General features: G+C 40.6%; 1 protein-coding gene across 4 annotated transcripts in view; it reads left to right on the top strand.

Moving 5' to 3' along the window:
- Positions 1-3755: 3755 nt before the first annotated feature.
- PHC3 (polyhomeotic homolog 3) overlaps positions 3756-17918 on the top strand; it is an 80803-nt gene continuing 66640 nt past the window's right edge. For all 4 annotated transcript variants that reach the window (XR_008662132.1, XM_055307846.1, XM_055307845.1 and 1 more), the window contains exons 1-4: positions 3756-3801; positions 6953-7118; positions 12380-12535; positions 13896-13973. Coding sequence is in view for 3 of the 4 variants with exons in the window: in XM_055307846.1 (XP_055163821.1) it covers positions 3788-3801; positions 6953-7118; positions 12380-12535; positions 13896-13973 (414 nt within the window). In the remaining variant the exon portion in view is untranslated. The remainder of the gene's footprint in view (positions 3802-6952; positions 7119-12379; positions 12536-13895; positions 13974-17918) is intronic.

The following is a 17918-nucleotide window of genomic DNA, read 5'->3' as shown; positions in this document are numbered from 1 at the left end:
GATGGTGCTTGAAGTGTATTTTGCTGATGGGGATGCTGTTTGGAGCCTTTGATTAGGGCTCTATGGTGAATTATTGCGCAGGCCCTTAGAATTTTGGGAAAAAAAGCCTACCATCTTCTGCAGGTAGCTACTTTTCTTTTGAGAACCAGCTCTTGACCTGCTACTGGGACTCAGTAGAGACTGAATGGGTCACCCAGTCACCATGAGACCTGAGGTATCTATCATAAATCGAGGGTTATCTGACTTACCATGCCATAAAGTTGGGTGTGGATAGCAGCGTTCCATAATCAAAAAGGGCCCAGCAGGCCCTGAAGGCACAAGTGGGTTACATGAAGAAGTGGCCCAAATGCCTATGGTCCCCACACCTGCTACATTGTGAGATACAGCAAGGAGGCAGCTGTCTGCAAACTAGGAAGAGGGTTCTCACTAGACACTGAATCTGCTGGCACCTTGATTTTGGACTTCCCAGCATCCAGAACTGTGAGAAATAAATGTTTGCTGTTTAAGCCACCCAGTCGGTGGTATTTGTTCTAAGTGGCCCCAACTGTGTAGGTCAGAAATAGTAGTTTGCCAACCCCTGATCTAGAGTCCAGACTGACACTGTTGAATAGAATTTTCTGTAATGATGGAAATGTTCTATATCTGCACCATGCAATAGAGTTGCCACTAGCCACATGTGGCTATTGAGCACTTGATGTATGACTAATGCAACTAAGGAACTAAAATTTTATTTATTATATTTTTAAAATATTTACTTATTCATGAGAGACACACACACACAGAGGCAGAGACATAGGCAGACAGAGAACAGGCTCCCCTAGGGAGCCCAATGCGGGACTCAATCCCAAGACCTCAGGATCAGGCCCTGAGCCAAAGGCAGATGCTCAACCACTGAGCCATGCAGGCATCCCTTATTTTAATATTTTTAAGAGATATTATTTACTTGATGGAGAGAGAGAGAGAGCACAAGCAGGGGGAGGGGAAGAGAGAGAAGCAGGCTGAGCAGGGAACCCAATGAGGGGCTGATTCCAGGACCCTGGGATCCTGGTTCAAGTGAAAGGCAGATGCTTAACCAACTGAGCCACCCAGGCACCCAAGGAACTAAAATTTTAACGTAACCTTTTCTTCCACTCTTGCAGCTCTTACCATTTCTCCTAGGATTCATACAGTTTATCAATTAGTTGCCCTGTGCCCACTTTCATTTTCTTCCAATCTATCCTTCATAAACCTAGAGGGGCTTTTCTAAAATCAAATGGGATCCTAGCATTTCTCCAAGGTAATGGTTCCCAGAAACTTTAAAAAGAAGTTTCATCTGCTAGCATGCTGTATATGTCCTTTGCTTAGGAAATCACGAAGAAGCAAAATACCTTCCTCCCTCTGATCAGGTAAGTGATGATAAATTTCTTAAGAGTAGTCCCTCATACTTTATCTCTTCTAACATTTCACAGTGGCTTGCTGAATGCTGCTGTGAAAAAAAACCTTGGCTTTGGAGATGGAAAGCTTAAATCAGAATCCTGCATCTGCTACAATTGAGCAGAGACACCATGGGTACTTAATCACCTTGAGCTTCACTATGCTTCTGTGCTGAATGGCAATGATGATACTTATACCATAGGGTTGTTGCAAAGAGTAAATGAGTTTGTGAAAATCCTCTGCACTTAGTAAAAGTCTGTGGAAATGGTTGATGTTATAATAACTATTGAGTTTGGAAATGTTTCTAAAAAGCAATACCGAGCTGACTTTACCTAACACAGGTCTGGGTTTTAAAGCTGATCCTCACCAGGTGACACCAGGTGGCCTATAGATATAGGCCTTAGATGTTCAAGCAGAAGAGGGAGGAAAGGAACAATTTTGCCTCACTTATTCCAAACACTCCTTTGAATCACGCATTTTCCACCTTTTCGCTTAAGACTATACTTTTTCAAAAAAAAAAAAAAAAAAGACTATACTTTTTCCCCTTTGTTTCTCTAACCAAAAATTTAAGCCATACCAATGGGCAGTTGATTCTTGAGGGTCAAATGACAATGACATCAAACAAGCAGGTCAGAAAAGAAAGAAAAGGTGGTAATATCTTATTTTTAAGTATCTACAGGGACTTTTCAAAGGGGACTTTCTCAGGGAGTTCTCCTAGGCGTAGTAGGAAAGGCAGTGCTCTGAGAGAGGAAAATAAAGTAAAAAAACATTTTCAGGAGTGCCTGGCTGGTTTCATCAGTATAGTGTGCAACTCTCAATCTAGGAGTTGTGAGTTCAAGTCCCAAGTTGGGTGTGGAGATTACTTAAAGTGTTTAACAAAACAAAACAAAAAACCCCAAGTTCTGGGGGGAGGGCCGGGCTGGGAAGAGGTCAACTGACAATTTAGTTTACATTGGAAGGGTTTTTTTCCCTTCCTTAGGGAGAGCCTGAAACACAAGATTTCTAAGATTAAGTATACTTTTCATTAGGCCACATTACACTTTATGGTGGATTTATATCAATATTTCATTTCTCAGGTCTTGAAATTAGTGCAACTCCACCATCTTAAGAAATACCAAGAGAAGACAGTTTGTGATCAGTACACTTTTTTTTTTTTTTTCTGTTAAGGGCAGTAAAGATTGATTATTCTGTGAACTTAAGGTCTCCAAAGCACTTAATGGATCTGTTTCAGAACACTAATGCCGCACGGATATTTCTACAGAACTCTCCCCACTCTCCAGATTAAGACTTCTCGGAAGACAGGGACTTTTTATATTCATCTTTGTCTCATTCTGCCTCGAAGGAGTTGCCATCCATACTGTACAATAAAACCTATTAGCCAACAGGTGGAATGGCCTGCTCGTTCCCTCCGGTATTCAAGTTTGCAGTCCCTACCAAGTCTTGCTCAGTAAATTCATGCCGTAGGCAGGAACGATAGAGGGCAAGCAGGGTGATTCCCTAGCTTCACCAGCGTCCTTGAGCCTGAGAGAGGAACCGCCCGGTTTGGACTCACAAACTCCAATGAAACCCCCCCAAACACACCCCCAGGGGAACCAGCTCTGCACCCACCACAGCACTTCCTTTCCTACTGACACTCCACCGTGCAGCCTGGTTGTATTTTCTTTCATCTGGCTCTCTGCACTTTACATAGGCCTTGGTATATTTTATTTTAAAGATATTTTATTTTATTCATTTAAAAGAATACAATTTATTTTTTTTTAAGATTTATTTATTTGTGGAGACACACACACACACACACACAGAGGCAGAGACACAGGCAGAGGGAGAAGCAGGCCCCATGCAGGGAGCCTGACGCGGGACGCAATCCCGGGTCTCCAGGATCAGGCCCTGGACCGAAGGCGGTGCTAAGCCGCTGAGCCACCCGGGCTGCCCAGGCCTTGGTATATTTTAGATGGTCTTTCCATTTCTAATTTATTTATTTTTAAATTATTTTATTGAGTTATTGATGAGAGAGAGAGGCAGGCTCCACGCGGGGAGCCTGATGCGGGACTCGATCCCGCGACCCCGGGGTCACGCCGTGAGCTGGAGGCGGTGCTAAACCGCTGGGCCCCCCCGGGGATCCCCTACATTTCTAATCCGAATTTGTCGTGTGCTGGTTACAGACCCCCCACGCCCCCAAGCGTTAGGCCGCAGGCGGGAGGATGCAGGGGCGCGGGCAGCCAGCGCGGGCCTGGCCGCGGAGCCTGCAGGGCCTGCGCGGGGGGGGGGGGGGGCGCACCACGTGACCCCGGGGCCCCCGGCTGAGCCGACCCCGCCCCTCCGCCCGCCGCCGGGGGGCGCATGCGCAGCCCGGGTCAGTGATGGAGGAGAGAAGATGGCGGAAGCGGAGTGAGTGACTCGCTGGTGACTGATGTCGTAACCGGGGGGCGAGTGGGGCAGCGACACGTCCCCTCGGGGGGAAGCGCGGGGCTCCTCGGCGGGCAGTGCGGGGACACGGAGACGCTGGAGCTTCCTTGCCGTGCAGGGTCCCGCTCGGCCCGTGTCGGGGGGAGGGGGGGGCGGAGGCCAACGGTGAGGGCGTCTGGCTCCCTCCGGGCGGGAGCGCCCCTGGCGCGGTCGGCTCCCGGGCCGCGGGGCCCCCGATCGCGGGGGGGTTCCGGGGGCCGAGCCCCCGAGGGGTCCCCCGGCGCTGTCATCCCCGCAGGTGGGCCCCGCGGGCAGCCTCGGCTCGGGCCGGGCACTGCGGGGCCTCCTTCCCGCCCCGGCGGACCCTGCCCCTCCCCCTCCCCTCCCCCCTCCCCCTCCCCCCTCCCCGGGGGGGGGCCCGAGACCGGGCAGCTCCCGCCCTCCCGCGGGAGGCGTGCAGGAGGTGCCCCCGCGCGGGCCTGGGGGCGCTGCCGTGGGGCCGGCGGGGCCGGGCAGGCCCGGGCAGGCCCGCATCCCCCCGGGAGTCCGGCCGCGGCGCCGATGCCCCCCGAGGGCCCGGTCCCCAGTCCGCCGCGCGAACTTCGTGGTTGCTGGGTAGGCCTCGTGCGCCGGGCTCTGCCCGCGGATCCTGCGGCCGGTACCACGCGCCGACGGCCGAGTTGGCAGGACCGGGCCCGTCGCCGGGGCTGCGGGGTGCATAGGCTGGTTTGGCCGGCTCCACCCGCCGACTGCGGACTCAACGCCCGGAGTGTGGGTTCCACCTGGGGCTGTCTACGCAACAAACTTATCACAGGGGTTTTGAGTTTCGGGGACACGGTCGCGCAGAAGAGCCCTCTTTTTTTTTTTTTAAATTTATTCATGAGACACACACACAGGCAGAGGGAGAAGCAGGCTCCATGCAGGGAGCCCGATGCAGGATTCGATCCCGGGACTCCGGGGTCACGACCTGAGCCCAAGGCAGATGCTCAACGGCTGAGCCACCCCGGGGGCCCCCAGAAGAGCCCTCTAAAAAGACCGCAATTTTAAACTGGCTTTGTGCCTCTATCACTGCTACATGTTTCGCAAGTGTCGTGACAGCCAGTAATTTGGTTTAAAAAAAAAAAAAAGTTTACCTTCTCTATCACTGAATCTGTATGATGTTGGACGGTTACCGTATGATGCTGTGATTTGATGGTTGGAAGGCAGTTTGAAAAACTATTAAAAAAACAACCCCAGAGTAGCGTAAAGATGTGTGAGTCATTTACTGATCAAAAAAAGTGAAGTCAGCCGTTTTTCCACCCTCCATCGTTTCCCTTTCCCTTTTTTTTTTTTATTAAATGGAGATTTAAAGATTTTTTTTTGATTCCTTGAAGAGCATATCAATACTATCTACATAAATGATGTAAAGAACAAAGAATATTCGTGCATTAAAGGATGCCATATGGGAATAGCATGTGTGTGCATACGCAATTAGTGCCAAATTCCTTGGTCTTTTCATAAAATTGAAAGTGTGGTGGTTACATTTCCTGTCAACGATGCTCATGTGATGTGCGTTAGATTTTGTTTCTCAGGAGAAAAGAAGGGTTAAGAAAGGCAGATAAAACCAGTGTATTATCAGGTGTGCTTTTCAGCATCCTGGGGCATTTCTAACACTATAGAAACCATTGTAGTTCTACTTTCTAACGATATTGAGGCCCTCGGAATTGACCTAAAATATAATGTTGTTTGAATTTATCCAAGTATATAGATTCAGTGTTAAGTGGAGGTTTATACTTCCAAAATAATGAAGTGAGTTTGCAGTACTTGAGGGGAAGGACTCAAAGTCTGGTACAGAAATGTACTTTATAAACTTTTACTGTTAATTCATGAGGAAAGTGACATAATTATGCTGTTTTCAAAAGTTGGAGCAAGTCTTTGTGAAAAGAGATTTTTGTAAGGAAGTGGGAAAATTGTTGTCAGCTGTTTCTCTGATTTCCTGGAGTAATCTGCTTATAAGTATAACCAGAGTTATTAGATATTGTAAGGACAGTGTTGTAGACTAATTAGGGGAAAAGCCAGTGTGAGTTAATACAAAATTACTATTTTTTTACTTTTTTTTTTTAATGTAAGCTTTACATCCAACGTTGGGCTTGAACTCACGGTGACTCTGAGACAAAGAGTTATGTGTCCTACCAACTGAGCCAGCCAGGTGCCACTTAGAACCCCATGTTGGGTGTAGAAATTACTTAAAAAAATCTTAAAATTTTTTTAAAAATTAACTTATTTAATAGAACATTCTTTTTAAAGATTTTATTTATTCATTAGAGAGAGAGGCGGAGACACAGGCAGAGGGAGAAGCAGGCTCCATGCAGGATCCTTTTTTTTTTTTAAATTTTTTAAAATTTATTTATTTATGATAGTCACACAGAGAGGGAGAGAGAGGCAGAGACACAGGCAGAGGGAGAAGCAGGCTCCATGCATCGGGAGCCCGATGTGGGATTCGATCCCGGGTCTCCAGGATCGCGCCCTGGGCCAAGGGCAGGCGCCAAACCCCTGCGCCACCCAGGGATCCCATCCATGCAGGATCCTGATGTGGGACTCCAGGATCACGCCCTGGCCAAAGGCAGACACTAAACCGCTGAGCCACCCAGGAATTCCAATAGAACATATTTTTAAAGCAAAGTGCATATGGTAACCAGAGATAAGCTAATTATAATTAACACAAGTCCTTAGGCATCCTATTTTAATGTATAGATAAGAATTATTTTAATTTTTAATTAGTATGGTCAAAGAATGTAAAGAAATATTTCAAAGTACTCTGATGTTGCTTAAGTATTTTTAAGGTAGTTTAGTATTATTAACCTGTTATTATCTTTCAATAATGGAAAGATAAAAGTTTAGGCCGGGATATATTTAAGTTGCATATCCTGAATCATTTGAACATAAACTTAGTAGGTATTAACTATCCGATATGCTATATCATTGTGAAATACTTTTCCTTTTTAAGTGTTTATGGTGACTGTGTGTGATCTATGCTATTTTGTAAGGGTCTTAAAAATTTAGATTTGCTGATTATTTCTTCGAAATAATTAAATATTCTTTAAGCCCATAAAATAATGTTTTGCCAATGCAGATCCTTTGTGTTATCTGACAGATTCAAGGACCACAGTACAGCTATGGATAGCGAACCAAACCCTGGCACATCTTCTGTGTCGACAACAACCAGTAGCACTACCACCACCACCATCACCACTTCCTCCTCTCGAATGCAGCAACCGCAGATTTCTGTTTACAGTGGCTCAGACCGACATGCTGTACAGGTATTTCAGTTAGATTGAGGGGTAGGCTAAGACTTAGGATGTCATTACCTTTTTTCTCTTAAGCCAAATGAAGCTATTGTTTCACATCCTCAAATGAGTCACATGATATTCTCTAAATGAATACAATAAGAATAGTAACATTTGAAGCAATCAAAAAGTTATTCAGTGTTCTATTGAGAGGGCTTCTGTTTGTCAGCATGTGACTTATAAAACCATATGTCAGGAAAATTATAATTGGAAGGTCTCTGTGCTGCTACAATGTGGAGACACTCAACCCTACAGCCTTAAGATGCAAAATGACTCTAGCTTCTGGGTTCTTTTGTATTTGAACCCAAAGTATTGACTTTGGAAGATCTATTCAGGTCTGTAGATTTCTTAAGAGGTTCATTTTAAACTCAAGTGGCCTAAGAACCTGAGTAGGAGGATTCATTTAAAGCTCTTAGGGACAAAGTGGGGCAGGGAATATTTAATGAGGAAAACTTTTAGGTCTGCACTTGGTTGAGAAAATTAAGTTTACTTGGTTAATCTTTATAATAGTGGAGGTTGAGATAGTATGGTATTGCGTAAAAAGGGTATGGGCATTGCAGTCTGATACGCTCTTTGTTTGAATTCCGTTTTCTTTATCATTAATAGCTACGCAGTCTTGGCTGAGAGGCATGATCTCTTTGAGCATCAGGAAACTGTAAAATGTGGATGAGACTAACTAGTTCTTTAGTTATGAGGACTTTTTCAAAAGATTTTACTTATTTATTGGAGAGAGTGAGAGAGCAAGAGCATGAGCTGAAGCTAGGGGAGGGGTGGTGGAGGAGGGAGAGAGGAAATCCCAAACTGACTCCCTGCTGAGTTTGGAGCCAGTTTGGAAGGGTGGGGGCTCAGTCTCAGGACCCTGAGATCAGAACCTGAGCCAAAACCAAGAGTCAGACGCTTAGGGATCCCTGGGTGGCGCAGCGGTTTGGCGCCTGCCTTTGGCCCAGGGCACGATCCTGGAGACCCGGGATCGAATCCCACATCGGGCTCCCGGTGCATGGAGCCTGCTTCTCCCTCTGCCTGTGTCTCTGCCTCTCTCTCTCTCACTGTGTGCCTATCATAAATAAATAAAAAATTAAAAAAAAAAAAAAAGAGTCAGACGCTTAATCGACTGAGCCACCCAGGTGTACCAGTTATGAGGATTAAAGGAAGTGTTAGAACTCTGTGGGGCACATTACATGTGCTCAGTCAATAATAATAGCTAATGTTTGTTGAACAGTTGCCATGGGCCAAACATTTGATGAATGCTTTACATGGATTATCCCTTTTAATCCTCACCACACCTCTATGAAATAGATACTGTTATTATTTCCATTTTACAGGTGGGAAAACTGATGTTTTAAACGGGGTAAATAGGGACGCCTGGGTAGCTCAGTGGTTGAGCATCTGCCTTCAGCTCCGGGCACGATCCCGGGGTCCTGGGATCAAGTCCCACATCGGGCTCCCCATGGGGAGCCTGCTTCTCCCTCTGCCTATGTCTCCATGTCTCTCTCACAAATAAACAAAATCTTAAAAAAAAATAATAGGTTAAATAACTTTTCCTAAATTCTCATAGCTAGTAGATTATCTGGTTTTAGAGTTGTGCCTTTAGCCACTCTTTTTTCCATTATACCTGCTTACTCTCTCTGCGATCTCCATAACTTCATTCTGCTCTGAAAATAACTTACTTGTTTGCAAAATAGTCCTCTCTCCACTCCATTTTTCTAGATTGGATATCCCAGTATAATGGCTATTGTTAGGATTCTATTTTTTTTTTTTAAGATTTTATTTATTTATTCATGAGAGACACACAGAGAGAGAGGCAGAGACAGGCAGAGGGAGAAGCAGGTTCCGTGCTGGGAGCCGGACGTGGGACTCGATCCCAGGACTCCAGGATCATGCCATGGGCTGAAGGCAGGTGCTAAACCGCTGAGCCACCCAGGGATCCCTATTCTTAGGATTCTGAAGTTACCATAGGGTGGAATCAGAATTGTTGGAGACTGAGTCAATTCAGCAAAAGTTCAAACGGGAATGTGGAATGTGTTTTAAAAAGTTCTTCACCTTTCTTTGAGGCAAGGGATATAGAAAAGAGTATCTAGATCTTTGAGCATGCAAATGATGTGGTATTTTTATTTTATTTATTTTTTTAAAGATTTTATTTATTTATTCATGAGAGAGAGAGAGAGAGAGAGAGAGAGAGGCAGAGACACAGGCAGAGGGAGAAGCAGGCTCCATGCAGGGAGCCCGATGTGGGACTCGATCCTGGGTCTCCAGGATTGCGCCCTTGCCTGAAGGTGGTGCTAAACTGCTGAGCCACCAGGGCTGCCCAATGTTCCATTTTTGATCTCTAGTTTTCACCTGAGCTAGATGTGTTAATAAAAAATAAAGTGTTACTGGAGATGTATAGATATACATGTTTCTCACAAATAGCAATTATACTAGTTCTTATGAAATCATATAATTGCTTCTCCTAAAATGCCATCAAATCAATATTCATTGAATTACCCAAGGAGTTCTTTAATACCTTCCAGCATTCTTGTTCAATCCTGTGAATTCTCTTTGCCCTCTTTGTTTATTTAGAGAAATAATACAAGAACAGTGTGTTGTGCCTTTAACTTGTATGTAAAGAGTCTCTCTCCATGAGTGTATCATTGAAATGTTATGAAAGACTACACTGACAATAGAAAAATGATTATACTCTGACAAAAATGTGTCAAATAGGGATCCCTGGGTGGCGCAGCGGTTTAGCACCTGCCTTTGGCCCAGGGCGCGATCCTGGAGACCCGGGATCGAATCCCACGTCAGGCCCCTGGTGCTTGGAGCCTGCTTCTCCCTCTGCCTGTGTTTCTGCCTCTCTCTCTCTCTGTGTGTGTGACTATCATAAATTAAAAAAAAAAATGTGTCAAATAGATTATTCATTTGTTATTTCAGTTTGATTTTAGTTTTGTTATGGAATTTAAAGAACATATATAGGTTTACCTGACCAAGAAGACATATTGTTATAATTCTGTATCACTTAATGCTGGTCTATAGTCTCCTGTAAGTAGGAGTCAAAAGCCTATTTTGATTTTGTGACAGGAATCTGTAGCAGGTTTAGCAATCTACAGTTGGAGAGATATGAATATATGAAAGTAAACGCAAGGAAATATGTTTTCTTGGAATTTGTATAAAGAGATTCATTGCTTTGGGGTTCATGGTGTCCTGACTCAGACCTCAAGCTGTAGGATTATGGCTCTATTACCCCCTTAGCTCTGAAAACTCTGTAGTTTGATGCTGAGATTAGGGTTCTGTGCTGTTTCAGAGTCACTGTGGGCATGATGTGACTTTGGGATGTGGTTGCAGAAGACTGGCTTAGTCTGATTTATGGGTTTGGACAGATAAAGGATTTTTCTCTGTTTTTGGAATACTTGATTTTTTGTTTTAAAGATTTTATTTATTTATTCATTCATGAGAGACAGAGAGAGAGAGACAGAGACATAGGCAAAGGGAGAAGCAGGCTCCCTGCGGGGACACCTATATGGGACTCGATCCTGGGTCCCGAGATTATGCCCTGAGCTGAAGCCAGACGCTCAACCACTGAGCCACCCAGGCATCCCATACTTGACTTTTCTATGTTTATCTATTTATGAAGTTTCGGGCTTATATTTTATATTTTACCAATAAATATTCACAGTAATTAACACTTTTTCAGGAATTTTTTTTAGAATAATTTTATTCTATGTTGAAAGGAATCTGACATTTAAAAAACATTTTAAGAAGTAATTATTTAATCATTTAAAACATGAAATAATTTGAAACATGAAATAATTATGATTATTAATATTATACTAGTAGATTTTTTTTCAGACACTTAAAGAATAGTACAAATGCGAAGGTAAAAAGCTGGGGCATCTGGGTGGCTCATGCAGTTAAGCGGCTGCCTTTAGCTCAGGTCATGATCCCAGGGTCCTGGGATCGAGCCCCATGTGGGGAGTCTGCTTCCCCCTCTCCCTCTGCTGATCTCTCTGCTTGTGGTCTCCTGCTCTCTCTCAAATAAAATCTTAAAAAAAAAAAAAACGAGAAGGTAAAAAGCACCTCGAGTCTAGTTATCTATTGGTAGTCTTTTAATGTTTTTCTGAATTTTCTTTCAAATATGTTTTAATATAAGATGGTATCTTTATACACTTTAGTAATCTGCTTTTTTCAACTAATGATAGATTAGGGAATTTCTGTCATTTTTGATAAATATAGCTATATCTGTATTCTCCTAGGTGCATGTGGCTATTTATATTAAAATTTAGCAAAATTAAAAACTGATTTTCTTAGTTCCATTAGCTACATTTTACGTTTGTAAGTCCTCAGGAGATAATGTGACTAGTAGCTGTTATATTGGGCAGCATTGATATACATTATTATTTTTTAAATTTTTGAGGGAGTGAGAGTTTGAGGGGTGGAGAGGGAGAGAGAATCTTAACAGGCTCTGTGCCCAGTGTGGAGCTTGATGTGGAGCTCGATCTCGTGACCCTGAGATCATGACCTGAGTGGAAACCAGGAGCCAGACCCTCAACCAGTTGAGCCACCTGGGTGCTCTACGTTACTATTTGTAATGGCTGTAGGGTTATGCGTATTCCTCTCTACACCCAGGCCCCAAATTCTATTAAGTTTTATCTAAAAAGTTAAACCAATTTACATTCTTACTAACACTAGGAGTTTCTGTTTCCCCATTTCGTGGTAATATTCTTCTCAATCTTTATTCATCTGAAAGTTGGAAAATAGAATCTTTAATTTGTAAATTTTTTTAAAAGATTTTATTTATTTATTTGACAGAGAACACAAGCAGGGGGAGGGGAAGAGGTAGAGAGAAGCAGGCTCTCCTCTGTGCAGGGAGCCTGATGTGGGGCTCCATCCTAGGACCCCAAGATCATGACCTGAGCTGAAGGCAGACTCAACCCACTGAGACACCCGGGAACCCCTTAATTTGTAAATTTTGACTACTAATGAGATTGAAGATCTTTTCAAGTCTTATTTGGCTCTTTTTTTCTTTTGTGAATTGCCTCTTCTGGGTGTTTTTAATTTGTATAGATTAGTGAATCTTAGTGATAGGTAACTAGGAGAGAACTATGTTAATAAACTTGACATTGAATATTAAAGTAGTGAAATTTTATTTATTTTTTTTTAGTGAAATTTTGAATTGACAGTTTTTTTATACTTTATTTTATGGTTAAAGTTAATGTTTAAGATCATGGTTTGACCTTGATTCAATCGACTCATCACAGGTAATTCAACAGGCCTTGCATCGCCCCCCGAGCTCAGCTGCTCAGTACCTTCAGCAAATGTATGCAGCTCAGCAGCAACACTTGATGCTGCACACAGCAGCTCTTCAGCAGCAGCACTTAAGCAGCTCCCAGCTTCAGAGCCTTGCTGCTGTTCAGGTGAGACTTAAATAAATTAAGAATTTATGAGGCGAAAGTTGACATAAAATTGACATTTGCAGATAATTACTGAAAATAAATATGTTGGGTATTATTTCAGAATTCTCAAATGTCCTGTGATTATTTTTTCTTAAAGAAATTAATAGATGGCCAAATAGAAGCTAATTACAGCAATTGTGGATATATTTTATATAGTACTCTGTTACTAGCTTTTATCCCACTACTTTTTATCTGCATTGCAGAAATATTAGTATCATGGTTTTAATGTGTAAAATTGTTTTTTTTTTTTTTTAAGATTTTATTTATTTATTCATGAGAGACACAGAGAGAGAGAGAGGGGCAGAGACACAGGCGGAGGGAGAAGCAGACTCCATGAAGGGAGCCTGATGTGGGACTTGATCTCTGGACTCCAGGATCACAACCTGGGCTGAAGGCAGACACTAAACCACTGAGCCACCCAGGGATCCCATATTGTATAAAATTCTAGGTACAACAGTGAATACTTAGGGTTGCATGAATTGTATTTACATTTCAACGAAAAAAGTTTTTTTTTTTTTTAATGTAAGTAATTTACATTCATTAAAAAGAAGTGAAGGTATTCCTTTTCCTGACTCACTAGTATTTTTCATTCTTCAGAGTTGGCCACTTTAGCAGATGGCCACTGTTTAATATGTATCTCTCCAGAAATTTTTCATATAAAATATATGTTCATTTTCTATATAAAATATGTATCCTTTCTAATATCCATGCATACTGTTCCTACTGATAACAGGATAATTTTATGATTAAATATTTATTTAAAAAAAGATTTTCATTATTATTATACTGTTTATTTAAATAAAACCATAGATGAGATTTAATCTTAAATCTTATTAGAGGAGGATCTCAATTGATTAAATCTGAAAAAGAGTTATTTCTGTTAGAAACACATCCCCAGCTGTTCCTTCTTCTTCGTAGTGTAATTTTAAATAACCTTGGGTTCATGATACAAGTTAGGAAACTGAAACCCAGTGGCACTTGATGTAGCTCCAATTTCTTTTTCATAATGTTGGAGTAGTGGTTCCACTTCATAGAAGACAGAGCTGCGGAGTAAAACTGACAATGAATGCAGCTATTAAAATAAGATTAGCCTTTGGGTCCTCTGTTTTTTGTCAATCATATTTTTCTTTTCTTCTTAATTTGTTTGGCCAAAGCTTAATCTATATTGACTGTGAAATGAATTGGTTCATAACCTAGATTTTTTTTTTTTTTTTCCTGTAACCTAGATGTTTTGACTTTTGTGGTTTTGTGGTATCCTGGTACCAGAAAGTCTTTAACTTCAGATTTTTATAGACCTATTATAAAGATCTTATTATTTTAGGCAAGTTTGTCCAGTGGAAGACCATCTACATCTCCCACAGGAAGTGTCACACAACAGTCAAGTATGTCCCAGACATCTGTAAGTGCCCTAAATTTTTTCCTGGATCTAAAAATTTTAATAACTATTTTCCAAAAGTAAACTGTTACTATTTATAAAGTTGCTATTGTGTATTTGTTGATTGCTACATAACAAGTGCCTAGAAATAGGAATGGTAAGTTTTAAGAATTCAGAACTATGTTAAGCTTCTGAAAATCTGAGTCTTAAAAAAAATGTTTTTGTATTATTTCTTATACATGTTTCCCACTGATTTTGTTTAGATCTTCTGTGGTTCAAATTGATTGAAGTTTTTGTGTGTATTGAAAGCCTGAAATATAATGCAAGGGGTATTAGGCCATTTACAGTGATACATAAAGAAAATCAATCCTTGGTAGACATCTAAATGTTTCTAGTTTTTTCTGGGCACCTCACATTTTAGAAATTAATACTTTTCAGGTTATGCTTGCTTATCTTGATCAAATTTATAAGTATTCATTCAAGATAATGTAATTTATTTTGAGAAAGGAGTAAATCTGATTTGCTATATTACACATATGTACTGGGAAATTTTGCAAAATTTCCCAGTTAAAAGAAATTTATAGGCATGGTAATACTTGCTTAACTTTTAATTTTGATATAATTTCAAATTGCAAGAATAATAAACATTTCTGTATATTCTTTACTCAGATTCACCAGTTGTTAGCATTTGGCTCATTGCTTTATAATTCTTCCTTTCTCTCTACATATATACATATAGACATTTCTTTTTCTGAACCATTTGCAGGTAAGTTGAGACATGTTCCTTTACTTCTAAATACTTTGGTATGTATTTTCTAGGAATAAAGTCCTTCTTTTAGAGCAACATGAAAATGATCAGATTCAGGAAATTTTACATTGATTCAGTATAATCTGTATTCACATTTCATTAGTTCCAGATTTCTGTACCTCATCACTATAGATGTTACAGACTAGATAATTCTTTATTGTGGGGGGAGGCTATCATGTGCATTATAGGATGCTTCTTAGCATCCTAGCATCTATCCACTATACACTACTGGGCTGTGGCCCTCCTCCTTGCCAGTGTGACAACCAAAAATGTTTCTAGATCCTAGCAAATGTTTCCTGGAGGGCAAAACTGCCCCTGGTTGAGAGCCATTAAGTTAACCTAATAATATCCTTACTGGCTATTTTTTCCTGATTCAGTAGGATAATACTTTGATACTTTGTAAAATTGACTTCAGTGGAGTTTAGTTTGTAGATTGCTAAGGAAATGAAGATAAACTTTTGCTATATTTCTTTAGTTAGGGATGTCGTCCTTCCTGTCTGAGTACATATATTGGAGCATATGGTAATTTTTCTGGCTATTGATCTGACATTTTTTAAAGAGAGAGCTAGAGAAAGGTGAGGGAGGGGCAGAAGGAGAGGGGAAGAGAGACTCTTAAGCAGGCTCCATGCCCAGTGCAGAGCCTGTTGTAGGGCTCTGTCTCACAACCCTGAGATCATGATCTGAGCCAAAATCAAGAGTTGGATGCTTAACCAACTGAGCCATGACATTTGTAATTAAAAAATTCTATTCTTTCTTAGCATGGAAGTATCCTGGAACAAGAATAAAATTAGTTGAAAAAAAGAAATTTATGACTTTAAAATGTTAGACTGAAGAAGATGAAAAATTTAAGTCTCTCTCTCCCTCTTCTTCTGCCTGTCCCCCATCTTTCTCTCTCATTGAATTATGATTAATACTGTAATTATGGTTATTGATGTCACGTATGTCTTTAATATGTTAGTTAAGGAAAGCACTGATAAACATTTGTGGTCTGGTTAAATAACCTATAGACAATTTTTTTATTCTATGAAATATTGGAATAATATTAGGATGTATATGTATAAAGAGATGTTTTTGAATTTTTTCAAATTATTAAAAGGTATCCTTTTAAACTCTTTTTCTCTCATTATGATTTTTGTATGTGACTTTCACAGAAGTTACAATTCCAGTGATTGTGCTTATTTTTTTATAACAGTGTTAGTGCTGCTTGCCATAAACCAGGCAGCCTTGTATGTTCAGGTATGCCAGAACCCATGACTGGTTGGCGGGGGGGAAAGAAGTAAGCAGGGAGAACAGATGTCCAGGAGGAAAAAAAATGAGTAATGCGTTGCATTTGTTTCATTTTCTATTCCCAGCTGAATAATAGCTCAAGTGAGTTGACTAATTGTCCAAATTATGGTACTCAAGGTAGCTTTACTAAATACAGGTCATTCTCCAAAAGAGAGGCAGAACATGGTAGTAGGAATCTTTAGATAATTATATTAATGACCCATGTCAGGTTGGCAGGCTGGGAGTTTTCAGAGTTTTGGTTATTTCAAGATAGGGTTCCCGAGTAACAGTGAAAGCCCATAGGGAGGGGTCTAGCCTCCAGTAGATAAAAGGGCTAGAAGGTAGATTGTTAAGTCAACAGTCAGACTTGGATTTAGAGTAGGAGTGGGATAAGGGGACATGGAATATTATTGAACAGTGGAGTCAGAAGTCCCATCATTACAACCTGGGGAAACTGGAGAAGGCTATTGTTAATTGAATATTTGGTGAAGAGTAAGTGCCAGCATCCTCTTCTTTACTCTCATTAAAACAGATCAATTCTAGAAAGCAATCAGTAGTAAGAATGGTGATTTTATGACTGTTTGGCTCTAAAACTAATTGGGGCTGAGTGTTTATGTTGATGTCTTTATATTTTAACAGGACTTAGATTTAGTTATGTTTGATTTATCAAGATGAAATCTAAGCCAATTAGAGAAAAAAGCATCATCAAAGTTAAAAAACACAGAATGGTTGAAAATGTATTGTACGTTGTTAGGTCAGCCAGCTTATATTTGTGAAATAACAAGGGCTCTTTTCTAATGGTGAGATATACAATGAGAATTCACAAAAGACTTGCTTTGGTAATTCTTAAAAGAAAGACTATTTCGGGCTTTTAAAGATATGAAAATGTACTTACCATATTAGTAATGAAGAAATGTATGTAAAATAATAGTGATATCTCTCAAATTAGAAAATTAGGAAAAGCATTGAGCCATTACCCATTGTTGGTAAGGATGTGAGAAAGTAGATAAACTCATGCACTTATTAATGGGAATGTATTTGGTACAACTTTTCTGGAGGATTATTTGACAATGTGTATGAAAATATTTAAACTGTGCATTCCCTTTAACTTACCACTGTTATTTTTGGTGATGTCATTTAGTAAAAATGACAGATAATTATGATAGATAATCATGCAAAAATGACATAATTATGTAAATATGCACAGTTTATAATAGTGAAAATGATAAACAATAAAAATAAGTGCCATTAATCAAAGATTAAATTATAGCTAATTCATACAGTGGAATACTACAGCTAATAAATGCTGTATGTGTGTATACAGAGAAACCTAGATTTTCATTAGGTATTAGGTCAAAAAAGTAAAAATGTATAGTGTGATCTCACTAAGTTATTAAATTTAGGTTATTCTATTTTTTCAGTTCTAAGGTTTCCATTTGGTTCTTATTTATATCTTCTATTTGCTGAGAGATTTTGCTTTTTCCAGGTGGACTCATGTTGCTTGTTCAAAACATTTTTATGATGACTGCTTTAAAATCTGTCAGAATCATAACATCTTTTTCATTTTGGTGTTGGCATGTACTTATTGATTGTCTTTTTTTATTCAGCTCATGTCTTTCTGGTTCTTGGTATGAATAACTTTTGATTGAAACCTCAACACTTTGAGTATTATGAGACTATGGATCATATTTAAATTGTTTTTTGGCTGGCTTCTTAAAGGGAATGTGTACCAACACCTTAATATCATCTGAGGGTAGAAGTCTAGGTTATCCATTTAGTCTCCATTGACACCTGAGAGGGTGCTTTCTCATAGTTGGCTAAACGGAGGAGAGAGTTCTGGTTCCTCACTAGACCTCTACAGATGCCTCCCTGGCTGGAGGTGGTGGGGGGAGGGA

The sequence above is a fragment of the Nyctereutes procyonoides genome, unplaced genomic scaffold (assembly GCF_905146905.1).
Source record: "Nyctereutes procyonoides isolate TBG_1078 unplaced genomic scaffold, NYPRO_anot_genome, whole genome shotgun sequence".
Lineage (NCBI taxonomy): Eukaryota > Metazoa > Chordata > Mammalia > Carnivora > Canidae > Nyctereutes > Nyctereutes procyonoides.
The sequence above is the reverse complement of the archived record's forward strand: the minus strand, read 5'-3'. Positions and strand labels throughout refer to the sequence as shown.